We start from the raw sequence: 14450 nt of genomic DNA, 5'->3' as shown, positions 1-14450 counted from the left end.
ACAGATCACAATAAAGAATTTGCATATTACTGAACTTATCTCACATAATAAAGTACTGAAATACTATGTTTGACCATGTATAATGCAGTGTAATCTGGCATTATATAAAAACTTTATCCTTTCTTCTAATACTCTGTCATACTCACACTAAATATCAGTGACTTCAAGTACTGAAAATATAAACATGTGTAACTGTAATCATAATGGTTACTGATTTTTTTAAAAATACCATTTTAAGTTATGCTCAAGGTGCAGCAGAAAGCATAGTACTAATTTACTTTGTTTCATATTAGTTCCCATATTAGACAAATGTGACAGCTAATAGTTGAGAATATATTGAAAATTTTGAAATACTTTAAGAGAGTGGACATTAATGCACTACTTTCCCAAAATAGAAATAACAGATGCCCAATGATTCATTAGCATAATTGTCCAAGAGCAACTTACAGTAGCCAAATTAAAAAAAACCCTTCAATATAATTCCAACTTACAGGAAGCAAATAAAACTGTCCTATAAAGCTCAGACTTACACAAGAGGCACACATTTACAGAGTTAATTTTTCTGAAAATGTATGCAATCGTTCATGCATGCTTAAACTGCAAGTAGAAGGAAGATTTTTATAACTGAAATGGCATGGGGGGAAAAAACCTGAATAATAAGTGTGACACTACATTTGACTCTACCTTGCATTTTGCTAATTTTCAGACTGCACTCTTTGTGCCTAAAACAATACTAAAATCAAAAACAACTCATAAGAATATTAAAGACCAGGCTAGGTCAGGTCAAGAACTACTTTAGTTCAACATCTTGTCTCTCTTAAAGGCCAACCAAATGTCTATGAAGTGCCTGAAAGCTGGAGACAGAGACATACCATTCTTTCACCATTATTGCTCTGCAGCTGATATTTGGAGGCCTGCTGCTCTAGGTTGAAGGCAACACTGCCAGGGCTCTCCTTCATGCATTTATACAACCCTCTTTTAAAGCCATTCAAATTAGTGGCCACCATGACAATTTTAGCAATGAATTCACCAGATTAATTACATGTTGGGAAAAGAACTTTCTTTTGTCTGTTCCTTGCATTCAGCTTTATTAGATGCCTGGAAGCCAGCTTCATATTAGAAGTGCCAACGTAACTTGTTTGCAGGGTAGTTTTGTGAGAAAAAAAATCTAGATCAGTACATATTTGACCTTTGTACTGAGAAGACTTACTGAGCCTTCTAGAAATAAAACCTTCCAGAAAATCAACATCAGCTGAACAATGAAACAACAGAAGAGGGCAGAAAAAGAGTGCACGGATAAGAGGTTCTGGTGAGCATACAAATTAATAGTTTTATATATTCTTAGGCATATCTGAGAGCACAAAAATAGATCCCCAATCATCACACTTTAAAGCAGTGCCTCTCAATAAGTAATAATCATCCCACTAATGGTACATAGCAGCCTTCTAACTGGATACTAGGATACTAGGTGAGTCCATTTAAATTTCCTCCTGATAGCACTTCTTAACACATATGAAAAAGTGATACACAGCTGTTCCAATATCACAAAGATCTGCTAAACCTGCCTTCTGCTTCCCATAGATCTCATCCTTTCTATGTTCTGTTCGTTTAGTGGATGCTTCCCTCCTGGGCTTTTATACATGCCACCTCAGGAGCCAGGTATAGCAGTTGAAGTTTATCTTGGTGAAGCCAGGAATTCCTATCCATAATGGATCAAGGAAATGCTGGGAGAGCACCTTTCCAAAGGATAAATAAGAGGAAAAAGTTGCAGCAGCAACTGACACATCTAGTTAGATTCCTCACCAAATTTATCACTTGGCACTATCAAGAATGACCCAAGGGCTCCTCCTTTCCCCCAATGTTTCAGAAGCTACCTCATCCACCTCATTTTTGTTTATTCAAGCAGAAGGGCATTATGTTATTTTTCTAGCAAACACATACAAAATAGGGGGAGTTCTGGAATACTTTAGAACAGAGGGTCCCCAACCTTTTGGGCACCAGGAACTGGTTTTGTGGAGAGAGGTTTTTCCGCAGACTGGAGGGTGTGTGGTTTTGCATGCTGCCTGCATCTCGCGGATGGGGCTTTGTTTGTGCGGCCCGATTTCTGGCATGCCATGGCCCGATACTGGTCCACGGACCGGGGGTTAGGGACCCCTGCTTTAGAACCCACTCAAATTTCAGCTCAAACCTGGATATAAAAGTACTTTCTGGAAAGGAGAGTTGTTGTTTCCAGACACTTTTAAAGAATAAGGTGAAAGGTTGGAAATATATTGTACTAAAATATGTGCTCTGTACTAAAACAGCAGAATCCATAAGCATCACCCTTAACTTACTCTCAGTTATGCATTATTATTCTGCATAATTATTTTTCTCCTTATAAGGTTACATTTTTATACTGTTCCAAAACATGGATGCCTGCCTGTTGGTTTTAGTCTCCTAAACTTAAAAGAGAAGATGACTGGGGTTCCTAATAATGAATTATATGAATTAAGTTACTTGACTGAGCGGAGTACACTATTGCAATTGCCTTTACCATTATAACTTAATGTTCATGTATTCCTCCTTTTAATAAATCAGGTGCAACAATTAATTCGGCTATCGTTACCAAGAAAGAGTTCCACCCGTAACAACTTTTCTTCGTATTCTAGGAGAAGCGACCTTTGTGGGTGCTACACTTTGGCGAGACGTTCAGTAATAGGGCAGTTACGTGTTCGTTAGCCAAGGCTTCGGGTCACGAGAAAGAAAAATAGCGTCGATTAAGGCAAAACATCTCCCGTGAGAAAGGCAAGTCTCCACAGGCCGCCGGTCCTCCCTCAGCAGTGCCCAAGCAAGCGCATCCACATTTCAGGGCTCCAGCCCTTTCGCAACTAGCGGCCGAAGATTGCTCCCTCGGCTTATTTCGGTCCCGACAGGCCGCCCTACCGCCTCAGGGTGCGGGGCCTTCGCTGGCTCGCATCCTCATCCGACGGGAAGGAGGGACGGGGCGGACACAGCCAGGCGCGTTCTCATCCTCTCCCCTCCCTCACTTACCGGTGAAGTTGGATCTCCTTCTCGGACGTCGTCAGCCTGGCGCACGCGCCTCCCGCTGCTTCCGAAGCTCGCGCCACCAGCCTCGGCTCACCCGCCACCGTGCCGCGGCAGTTCGGCGCTCTACCAACGTCATCGCTCGGCGCTCCTCTTCCTCCAATTGCCCTCTTTCCCTCCTCCCGCCGTCTTTCGTCCTGCGGGCCCTCCCGTTTCTCTTTTCGGGACGATTCCAGCGCCTGAGGAGGGGAGAAGACAAGCTTTTCCCCCCCTTCCAACATAAAAACAGGCTAAAATCGTACTGAGAAGGAAAGGTGGGCAGGAACTTTTGTTGTTGTTGGCAGATGTGGGAGAAGAACGCATTTTCCACCTTTTTGTGGCTATCAATCTCCTTCCCTCCCGATTCTTCCTTTTCCAATAGTGATCCTTAGTTATAAAAGGGTCACGACCGACAGCGTTGCTCAACTCTCCTTTGCGCCCTCACGAAGTACTAAAACACTTTCCGAAACTCACTACTCTGACTCGTCCCTTGGGTCCAGGTGCTTTGCGGAAAATTGAGTCCTCAAGCGCTTTCGCCGCGCGCTGCCGAAGGAACGGCGGAACTACTCGTCCCAGCAGCACCCGCGCGTGCGATTGACCTTCGTCGCCTTTCTCTCCCGAACTTCGCGAGCTGGAGGGCCGGTAGAGCCATGCCGAAGGTGAAGACGAAATCGCGCTCTCGACAGCAGCGTGGAGAAGGGAAAAACCCTGGTGAGAGGAAGTTCTCGGGCTAGGGAGGACAGGCTGCAACGGACGGCAGCTTTGCATCATTTGCCATACAGCGGGTGTGTGGGGGGAGGGGGAAAGATTGGGTTGCTATGGTAATAGTAATTTGAAGGGGTACCAAGTACTTGGGCTTCGCTTTAGAAGTGGTTTCGAAACTTTCCCCTAGAAGCAGTGCTTTTTTGTGGGGGGAAAAGGTACCGGAATTCACACACGTCATACAACCCACCTTGCCTACCCTACAAGGTTTACCTTTATACTTGGGGGGGGGGAACCCCTTCAATTTTTAGTGTAGACTAGGATTTTGTTTAGTGTAGACTAGGATTTTGTTCAAGGCAACTACGAAAAATCCGTCGAAAAAAGGTGCCGGAACTCTGTTCCGGTGCGTTCTAGGATAAAAAAAAGCCCTGTCTAGAAGTATCTCTAGATTGTAATAGAGAATATATATATATATATATTTATATTCTCTATTACAATCTAGAGATACTTCTAGATTTTTCGTAGTTGCCTTGAAATATATATATATATATATATATATATATATATATATATATATATATATATGTATGTATGTATGTATATGTATATGTATATGTATATATGTATATATATATATGAATATATATATATATATACACACACACACACACACACACACACACACACATATATATATGGCTCAGGGCTCAACTGTGGAGTCCTCGCAGTGATGATGACTCCAAATGTAATAAAAATGTAATAAAAATATCTACCCTCTTTTCAGCTGGTTTCCTGTTTGGATATTAGTTTAAAGATCAAGAGAAAAAAAGTATGGTAGAGCTTCCCAAAATTGGTCAGGTCTGCAAAGCAGAACCCAAGATTCAGCGCCTGAAAAGTTTAGCTGATTCTGTAGTAGTTGTCCATAATAAAGCCTAGGTTATAGATCAGTGATTTTCATGGGACGTTTATCAGGAAAAACACCCTTTCCTCCGACCTCATTGCAAAAAATCATAATCTAAAGTACGCAAAACAAAATCTTGTACTTTATATGAGGAAACAAAACTAGAACAATTTGATCACAACCAAGTAAGCTACATTTAAAGAAAGAATAGTAAAGCTTTTGAAGAAAGAGCATTGCAGACCACTAAATATGGAGATGTCCTGAATTCTTTAGGGATTGCAGTTAGTAGTTCAGAAAACATTGAGCAGGTGGAAGAAAACAAATTCAACTAAATATTAAAAAAAGGTAAAGGTTCCCCCGCACATGCGTGCTAGTCGTTTCCGACTCTAGGGGCCGGTGCTCATCTCCGTTTCAAAGCCGAAGAGCCAGCGCTTGTCCGAGGACGTCTCCGTGGTCATGTGGCCGGCATGACTAGACGCCAAAGGCGCACGGAACGCTGTTACCTTCCCACTGTAGTGGTCCCTATTTTTCTACTTGCATTTTTTACGTGCTTTCGAACTGCTAGGTTGGCAGAAGCTGGGACGAGTAACAGGCGCTCACTCTGTTACGCAGCACCCGGGATTCGACCCGCCAAACTGCATATTAAAAACTAATGTTCCAGAGATTGAATTTGAAAAGAGATTGGCTATTTCAACAAGACAATCACTTAATCGGAGCATGATTGAAAGTCTGTAGAAAGATTTCTAATGTGTAAGCCATGACCAGTCCAATGTGGAAGCATATTTCTGAGCTAGAAGAACTTTATAAGGAAAAATGAGAAAATATTTTTTGAAAAATAGTAGAGAAGAATGCTTAACTGGCTACACAAACTCTTTGGAAGCTGTTTTTTTTTCTGCCAAAGGAAGTTTTTTACACATTATTGATTGAAACAATATCCGATTTTTTTCACTGCAATATTCACTGTTTTCTTATTTTGAATCTAAAACAACTGTACTTAAATAATATGTACATGTTAAAATTTGAAAAAAGTTGTTACGTTTAGCTTCGTACTGTACTACAGTATGTAGAGGTTTGTTCAGCTTCTGTTTATATAGGAATTCTTTGCAATATATAATTTGACTAGAGATGTATAGTGTATCACTGTCCAATGATTTCTAATCTGTAGTCTGCCAGCCTTTGATGGTTCATGGAAGATGGCAAGTATTCTGTAGGATGAATGGCAAAATAAAAATGAAAATATTTTTAAATGAGCAAAATCTTGTGAACTAAAACTTGTTAAATTTGTGAACCTCATGATAAGATTGTTACTTGTCATAAGATTTTGGTTGTTATCATTTTTTTTAGTTGAGAATTTTTAGTGGTGTAAGGCCTTGCATGGCCTTGTCCCTGCAGATGCTGCACTGCTTGTCTTTCATCTGCAGAACATTTTTACAATAATGTAATGAACTATATAAAGATAAAGCTTGGAAACTTCAACCATACCTCATTGTTTTGATGTTTTGTGATAAGGGTACCAGATTCTGAATTGGGTGCTTTATTAGAGAAGGCATCATCCCATTATTTAAGACTTGTATAAAGAACTATTGGAGAGTTTGATACAGAACTAAGGAGAGTTTGATACAAAATAAGTTGTTATAACTGTGTTTCTTAAAATTTATTTGTATTAGTAGGCATTAGGTTCAATACTGGACTTGGTCAGCATATTTTGAAAAATCCCCTGATTGTTAACAGCATTATAGAAAAGGTAAGTGATAATCACAATCATCCAGTATAAGAAAATAATCTGTCATTCACATACAATATTGTTAAACTGGTGGTATTTGAAACTACTAATGTATACCTGTTTAATTAGAAAGCCTCATTAAAATCAATGGATCTGTTTCTTACTAAACAAACAGGATTTTGTCAGAAAATATGATAGTTGATTAGGAAATAAAATGTGAAATTTTGAAAAAAGTTCAATACCTATACACAATACAGATTTCCTTGTACATTTTTTAAAATATAAAAAGTATCAGAATGGTTGTATCTGGTGCTCAGCTATTACATCAGAGAAAAATAAGTTAAATAGTTTGTACACATTTAATAGATGGATCTTTTTGACTTGATAGAATTCTGCTTTAGTAAGTCATTTCTCAGTATATTTCAGCCTTTCCAGGTAGGCTACACTAGGAAACCAAATAATTCAATATTATTTTGTGAAGCTATAGTAACAGAATCTTGCAAGTCTGAATGCATTTCCCCCCACCCCTAGACTTTATTTTCATGAGAACCAGGGAAGGCCCTATTGGAGATGTTTATTCATGCTACATTCTCGTTCTGGACTCTAACCATTGCTTTGGTACAGCTCTTTTTCCTGTCCCTCAAGGCCATTCCCTTTCTCCTGTACATAATGTTGTAAATCAATAAAGTTTGTTTATATGCAGAGCTATCAAGACTAGGTTTTTGTGTAAATTGTGTAATTTATTCATTCTTTCAGGCTTCCTTATACCCTACAGATGTTGTTTTAGAAATTGGTCCTGGAACTGGCAACATGACAGTGAAAATGTTAGAAAAGGTGAAAAAGGTAAATCTAAAAGTAAAGAAATGCTTTTCTTTTCTTTTGCTGCTTGGCCACAATGAGATAACACAAAATAGGAAAAGGTAATCAAACAAAAATGGATTTATCATGTAAAAGAACTAAGAGAAAGAATCGAAGCCTAACAACAGGCTATGTTTTATCTCTCCCTGTTCAACCCTCTCTCAACAGAGGGGGAGGGATGCAACACTACCTATCTCTTGTTTACAGTGCAGTCCTTTCAACAGTCCCAAGAAGATTCCATACCTAATTACAGTCTGATTCAGGTGATTCTGAGGATACAGATAAACGCCTCAGTGACTCTCAAAAAGCTAAGGACAGCTGTCAGAATATTAATGACCAATGACTGCAAAGAATATAAACGCTTCCATTCGTCACCACTTAGTTAGAACTAAAGAAGCTCCTTGGATGAGAAGCAAAACATTTTCAAAGAAAAAGCCAAGAAAGTCTAGTTACCCTTTGGAAAAATGCACCTTTGGGATAGCCGGTGTATGGGAACATCAGTATCCAATTACAAAGCTTAAAAAAAGAACCTTAATACTTACAGTTAAACCACAAGTTTGTTTAAAATTCTGTAATAATATAAAGCAATTGTGGGATTTGTTATGTATGATATGTCCACAAAGACATATTATATATGATTCTCTTTCAGGTAATTGCTTGTGAACTTGATGTAAAGCTTGCTGGTGAACTTCAGAAAAGAGTCCAGGGAACGTAAGTGCTCTGTGCGGTGGAAAAGTCATAGTGGTTTTTAAACTAGAACCCCTCTTGGAAATGTATTAACGATACATTATTATTTTCATTCCAGACATTTGGCTAACAAACTTGAAATAAAAATTGGAGACGTATTGAAAAGCGACCTCCCTTTTTTTGATGCTTGTGTGGCTAATTTGCCTTACCAAGTAAGTATAAAACAAGACTTTTGAAAAATACGGCAAAGACATTGTTTTATATTACTCTTGTAGTAATTATTCTTTTTTATTTAATCTCTCCACCTTCAGATTTCTTCTCCCTTTGTTTTTAAGCTATTGCTGCATCGGCCTTTCTTTAGGTATGTGGAAAAATGTTTAGTTGTTTAATGTAATTTAAATGCTCTTGGAGATAATATCTAACTTATTATGATTAACTTTACAGATTAGGATTAGCACATTTATCTAGAAAAGAATTAGCAGTGTGTAAAAACTAAACCTTATAAGAAATCAAGTACTATATATCTACTTTTCAGTGGAAGTATCTATGCTTGAATCACATCACCACACCAAACTGGCTGTCTCTCTAAACCTATTGTTAGAGAGTCCCTAGACAAACTCTGAAATGCCTATAAATATTGTCAGATAAGATTAAAGAAATATTCATCCTGGAATGGGTTGAAACAAAATATGTTGTTTATCAGTCTTTGATCTGTAAACATCAGTCCTCTCAAAGTGTCACCATTAGTCTCTTGTAAGAATAACATCTTATTTTAAGAGCATTGTGTGGTTCAAAATATTTGAAATCTTTAAATAATAATAATAATAATAATAATAATAATAATAATAATAATAATAATAATAATAATAATAATAATAATAATAATACTGCATTTAACAGCTAGGTCCTCACAATATCTACAACTCATTTACTATGCTACCCAGTAGTGGTGCATGACTTAATCTAGCCTATAGCATTTACTGGATATTCATGGAGTTCAAAACAGTAAGTGGGCTTAAAACCTATAAAACAGTATACATATAAACATTGTTGAACAAATGTCAAGGTTTTAATCTTTTCCAGGACAGCGCTAATTCAGAGTAACATTAAATTTGCATATCATGTTTATTTTTCAGGTGTGCAGTACTCATGTTTCAAAGAGAATTTGCTCTTCGCCTAGTTGCAAAACCAGGCTCTCACCTATATTGTAGGCTGTCTGTTAATACTCAACTGTTAGCTCGTGTTGATCATCTAATGAAAGTAAGCAAAATAATAGGTAATTTTATCTTGAGTTTTTGACATTTTAGATATTAGGCAAGTAGCGTGTAAAGTTGTGGCAGTTTTAATGTGATGAAAATAAGTTTATTTGTTTTATTATTAAATGACCTGGCAGTTCACGACACTCAAAATAAAGAAATTACAACAAAATGAATTAAAAGGCAGAAAGATAAAAATATTCTTTCTTTGACAGTTGACTTTATTATGTTTAACAGGTAGGAAAAAATAATTTTAAACCACCACCAAAAGTTGAATCCAGTGTTGTAAGGATAGAACCAAAGAACCCTCCACCCCCAATTAACTTTCAGGTGAGATTTATTAGTATTATCTGAAATCCATGAAAACAACCTAATATCCCCTAGTTGTATATTACCTTTAGATATTTGGACAACTGTGCTTGAGTGCCATATTTTGTTGGAATCTTTCTAATGCTTCATATTTGTTATTCACTGATGATAACTAAGTATATAGGAAAAGAAGTGGAAACAACCATAGCTTGATTTGGGGGAGATAGCTTCAGGAAATCAATATATTACTCATTAGTAAGGAAAAAGATGAAAGAATATTGTCAATCATATTAGTAAATAGGCTTTTAATCAAAATGTTCTACATATTACCCTTTAAAACTATGTTTAGTTTTACAACTAAAACTTGTAATGAGATTCAAAGGAATACAGTTTTTTCATGTCTATGCCAATATCTACCCTAACTTTGAAAATGAATGTTTCATGTAACCTCATCAGTGCAAAAATTTATCAAATTATCCTTATCACGCTTTCCATGGAATTGCCACTCATAGAACCACAGCATATTTTCAGCTAAGATTAAAGTACAAATGAGAAAAAAGGGAAGACGATGAAAGATGTCAGAGGATACCTTAATAGTGACCAACAGAAACAGCCTTCATGTGTGACACAAAATATACTTGTGATGACACATGCAATAGGACAATATGTTTAATCTCTAACATATTTGTTTAGGAGTGGGATGGTCTACTAAGGATAGTGTTTGTCAGGAAAAACAAGACACTTGCTGCAGTTTTCAAGTAAGTTACATTTTTTAAATGTTGAATTGCTTGCAGCTTTGAACTTTCCTCTTCCCAGATTGCTGATTGACCCTTCAGTGTTTTGCTTCTTGTAATTTATTGTTGCTAAGAGATGAAATATTGTTTCCTTGGACCACAGAAATCTTAGAGTATGTATTTCTATGTGAATACCAGGCAAAAGTGTATGCTGCTTAGATTTTGTGTTGGCCATTAAATAAGAGCGGAGATTAGAAGAATGTGGTTGATTTGATTTATACCCGGTTCTGTCTGGTCATTCTTGAGAAAGAGAACTAAGCCTTTATTCAGGAATCACCAAAACAAATGGCAAAGCAAACACCAAGACTCCCATGAACTACTAAGCTAGAAAAGCTCCAGAGATATAATATCAGATTGTTTATCTATAATTGCTGTTGATCATGAAAGGAAATGAGGAACAGCACCATGTAGGTGCCTAAAGATGACCTTGTATTCTTGTTTCCCTCTTGTCTTTTGGTTATTCTTACAGACTCTTTTAGATTTGTGTTCTTGTTAACATAATTTAACTTAACAGGATATGAATAATGAATATGTAGCTAAAATTTCCTTGTTCCTTTAGTACTTACATTTGTTAACTAGGCTCATCTCGTCTTGCTTTTCTTTTGCATATTATTCTGCCTAATAATCTGACAATTATTTTGACAATGGTAATAGCAAAATGGCAAACATTCCTTTCCATTAGTTTTCGATCCTGCATGTGTCCAGGGTAATTTTAACACAACTTCTCCTTTCCATTCTGTATCAACTGTGTAAACAATTTTTCCCTAACCTTTAGTTTTTTTTAAAAAAAAAAGTCTCCCAAAGTAATTTATAAAAATCAGTATAGTTCTTGCCCTATCAAAGATACATTGATGAATGAAAGGAACTGAGGAGAAGGAGAAAAAGTATAACAGTGGTTGATCAATCTGTCCAGATAATCTTTTTCTGCTTTTTATTACTCTCAGAGCCTTCTAAGTATGTATAATTTCATTGAATGTATATTCCTATGTGTGCGATGCAAACAATAGTATGTTAAATTCAACACAATCTCTAAGCTTTAGAGACCTCACTTGCATAGAATAATGTGAGCAGTTAAAGTGAGTTTTTTTTAAAAAAAAAACTGAAGCTATGTTTGGACATGGTATAAGCAAGGTTAGTTCATAAGGATATTAAAGTCTTAAGAGATGTGCATGTTGGTGCAAATTAATGTTAAAGAAATAATTGAAAAGAAAGACATTTGCAAAGGAACAATTTCCAATTCAAACTTTTCGAAAAAGAATTTCTATAACTATGCGTCTCCCTTTTTCATTATTGCAGTTCAAATGTTGTGAAACAGCTGCTGGAACAGAATTACCGAATTCACTGTTCACAAAATAATTTGGTAAGTCTTTTGGATCTATTTACAGTCTTTTAAAAAGCATCTTTGTCTTGAACCATGTTACATAATTTTCTATTTTACCAACAGCAAATTCCTGAAAATTTCAATATTGCTGAACTTATACATGAAATCCTAAAAGATACAGGTTATTCAGAAAAACGTGCTCGAATAATGGATATTGATGATTTTATAAGGTAAAAACAAATTTATTTACATCAAGATTACGCTTCATGTTTTAAATAGATATTACTGGAATGAAAGCAAAAATAAATGTGCGATTTATGAGATTTTTATCCAATTTAATGTTTTTGTTGTTGCTGCTGCAGCATCAGGAAAAGTAATGGTTTATGCTATTTATTCCCAGCAAAATTATGCCTGCATAGTAATGTTCTCTTTGATTATGTTGTGGTATATTGTACCTGGAATATTGTAGGATAGCATTACACCTGCTAAATATTGTTTCGAACATCTTAATACGACCCTCTGGCCATTAGTATGTAAAATGGGGCCTCCCATAGATTAATCCTGCTGAAATGTTGCCTTTGACAGAAGAACGATGACCCTCCCTTAAAGAGACAGTCCAGGGGATATGGCCACCTTTTTCAGCCTAAACCTGTATAGGACCTTAGAGCAGGGTTAGAGCATAGCTGGTTGAGGAATTCTAGAAGTCCACAAGTCATAAAAGGGCCAAGTTTGAAGACCCCTGCCTTAGAGGGACATTCCAGAAACCATGATTACAGTGAGCAGGACCAGAATTTTTAAAAAGCGGGTGGAGACTGGAGACTGGACAGCCATTTGTCTGAAATGGTATAGGGTTTCCTGCCTGAGCAGGGAGGGGGTTGGACTAGATGACCTCCAAGGTCCCTTCCAACTTTATTGTTATTATTATAAATATTGGATTTTATTTAAATTTAGAATTATAATTAGATTTTAATTAAAATGTATCATAATGTGTATAATTTCCTCTTAAAAATTAAGTTCACCAGCAACTTCCGTATGTCCCCAAACGTGGCAAAGCACAAGTTGTATACCTTAATCTTTTTTGCTACTATTTTGTTTAATTAACATTGTCACTTTAAACAGTGGCACTAATGATTCTATCTAGTGATTTTGCTCAGAACAAAACTATAGGAAAAGAATGCTCCATGGTAAAAACAGAGGTAGAGGTGTGAACATTATCTGAGTGGAAGAAACTAGTAAATATAATATTATTGTCTTCAAGATGAAGTGTAATGTGAAGCACAGGAAATCAGGTTCAAAGCAGTTCAAATGAATACAGGTTTATTTTTTTTTTATTTTTTTTTATTGAAAAGTTTTAAAATACAGTTTTCCTTTAGAAAACCCCCCTTCCCCCTCCCTCCTCCCCTCCCTACCTCCCCCCTATCCCCCCCCTCCCCCTCTCCCTCCTCCCTCCCCTGCCTCCCCCCCCTACTTCCCCTCCTCCCCCCCTCCCCCCCCCGACTTCCCAGAGCAAAATACAAGGTATATATCTAAAAAGCAATCATAAACAATCATATACTAACAATTATAAACTCTAAAATCCATCACTCTCTAGCTTATATAGAGTAAACCAATCCTTAAAAATACTAAATATGTATAAAGAACTAAAATAAAAGAAAACTAGCGTCATTCCCATCTATGTTCTTCCACAATTCACTATTTCCTAAACATATTCTCATTTACACATCACAAGCACCTATCCCTATTAACCTCTCTAGCCAAAATAGGCTATAATAGATAATTCTTACACAAATTCTTAAACAAATTAAAAATACAGGTTTATTGTATGCCAACAATCTTTACAGTGATTAAAGCAAATTAGCAGTAAATAAGAGTCAACGGAATTCAAGGTGGGCTAGACTGAGACATCTTGTGGGTGCAAAGGGACTTGAGACTGATGACACGCTTGACAGTTCCTGTGGGCTCAGCCTGGTCATCTACATGTAGAGAGAAAGGACATTGTTCCTCCTGCATGGGAGATTAAACGGTGTGACCATTTGGAAGTAACATCCATTATGCTTCATAAAGACTAAGACCACAATATTTTCATTTTTCAGTGTTCTTCATGGCTTCAATGCAAAAGGAATTCACTTTTCCTGAAGGGATTACACGAAAGCTGCTGCAAAGATTGAACTAATTTATAATAAATAAATGTTACAATTGATTTTATTCACAATGAATGTAATTTTTTGTCTTTTTAAGGGCTAAATGTTCTTTATATTGTGGATTGCAATAATTATTTATCAAAGTGATGGCTTCTAATAATATCTGTATTTACAAGACTACAATGTAGTATTTAATATTGTACAATAATTTTCTCCATACTCTGTATTTTATGTCATGGTTGTATTTGTGTGTATATGCACATACAGTATGCATGTGTATTGGGTCAGTTTTTGACTACAGGCAATTCTATGGACTAGTCCATGGATTTTTTTTGGCAAAGTTTTTTGAAAGTGGATTGCTATTGCCTCCTTCCTAGGGCTGAGACAATGACTGACCCAAGGCCATCCAGGTGGGCTAGGATTCATGGTCACCTGGTGGTTTCTAATCTGATGCCTTAACTGCTACATCAAAATTTTTCAGATGAGTGCAGTGAATCCATACCTTTGCTTAAAAGAGCAAAGTCTCTAATTCTTAAATTATACACAACACTCTTATCCCCATTATTAAGATTCTGTGTACCTAATCCTTTTGTAATTTAAATTATTAAGCAGATGACAACACACTAGTCACAATGCAGCAGCATAATCAGGATAATTGGCAACAAATGTAGACATTCGTTCTAATTTCAATTTGT

General features: G+C 36.7%; 2 protein-coding genes across 6 annotated transcripts in view; one reads left to right on the top strand and one right to left on the bottom strand.

The window, feature by feature from the left end:
• IPO11 (importin 11) overlaps positions 1-3161 on the bottom strand; it is a 74420-nt gene extending 71259 nt beyond the window's left edge. For 3 of the 4 annotated variants that reach the window (XR_014025390.1, XM_081319805.1, XM_081319806.1), the window contains exon 1: positions 3031-3161. The gene's annotated coding sequence lies outside the window, so the exon portion shown is untranslated. The remainder of the gene's footprint in view (positions 1-3030) is intronic. The other variant, XM_081319807.1, reaches the window with a different exon arrangement.
• A 511-nt stretch (positions 3162-3672) lies between these two features.
• On the top strand, positions 3673-13981 carry DIMT1 (DIM1 rRNA methyltransferase and ribosome maturation factor). Of its 2 annotated transcripts, none has more exons than XM_081321209.1 (12): positions 3673-3774; positions 6337-6410; positions 7146-7232; positions 7897-7958; positions 8053-8146; positions 8246-8295; positions 9071-9194; positions 9428-9520; positions 10193-10257; positions 11590-11653; positions 11738-11844; positions 13708-13981. In XM_081321209.1, the coding sequence occupies exons 1-12, from the start codon at positions 3714-3716 to the stop codon at positions 13748-13750; spliced, it is 924 nt and encodes a 307-aa protein (XP_081177335.1). In that variant the 5' UTR covers positions 3673-3713; the 3' UTR covers positions 13751-13981. The 2 variants fall into 2 exon arrangements, with proteins under 2 accessions (XP_081177335.1, XP_081177334.1); XM_081321208.1 differs by having other exon boundaries at positions 3695-3774; positions 6334-6410.
• The last annotated feature ends 469 nt before the right edge of the window (positions 13982-14450 follow it).

Source organism: Vipera berus (genome assembly GCF_964194415.1).
Source record: "Vipera berus genome assembly, chromosome: 2".
NCBI classification, from domain to species: domain Eukaryota; kingdom Metazoa; phylum Chordata; class Lepidosauria; order Squamata; family Viperidae; genus Vipera; species Vipera berus.
This window is presented reverse-complemented; position numbering and strand designations above follow the sequence as displayed.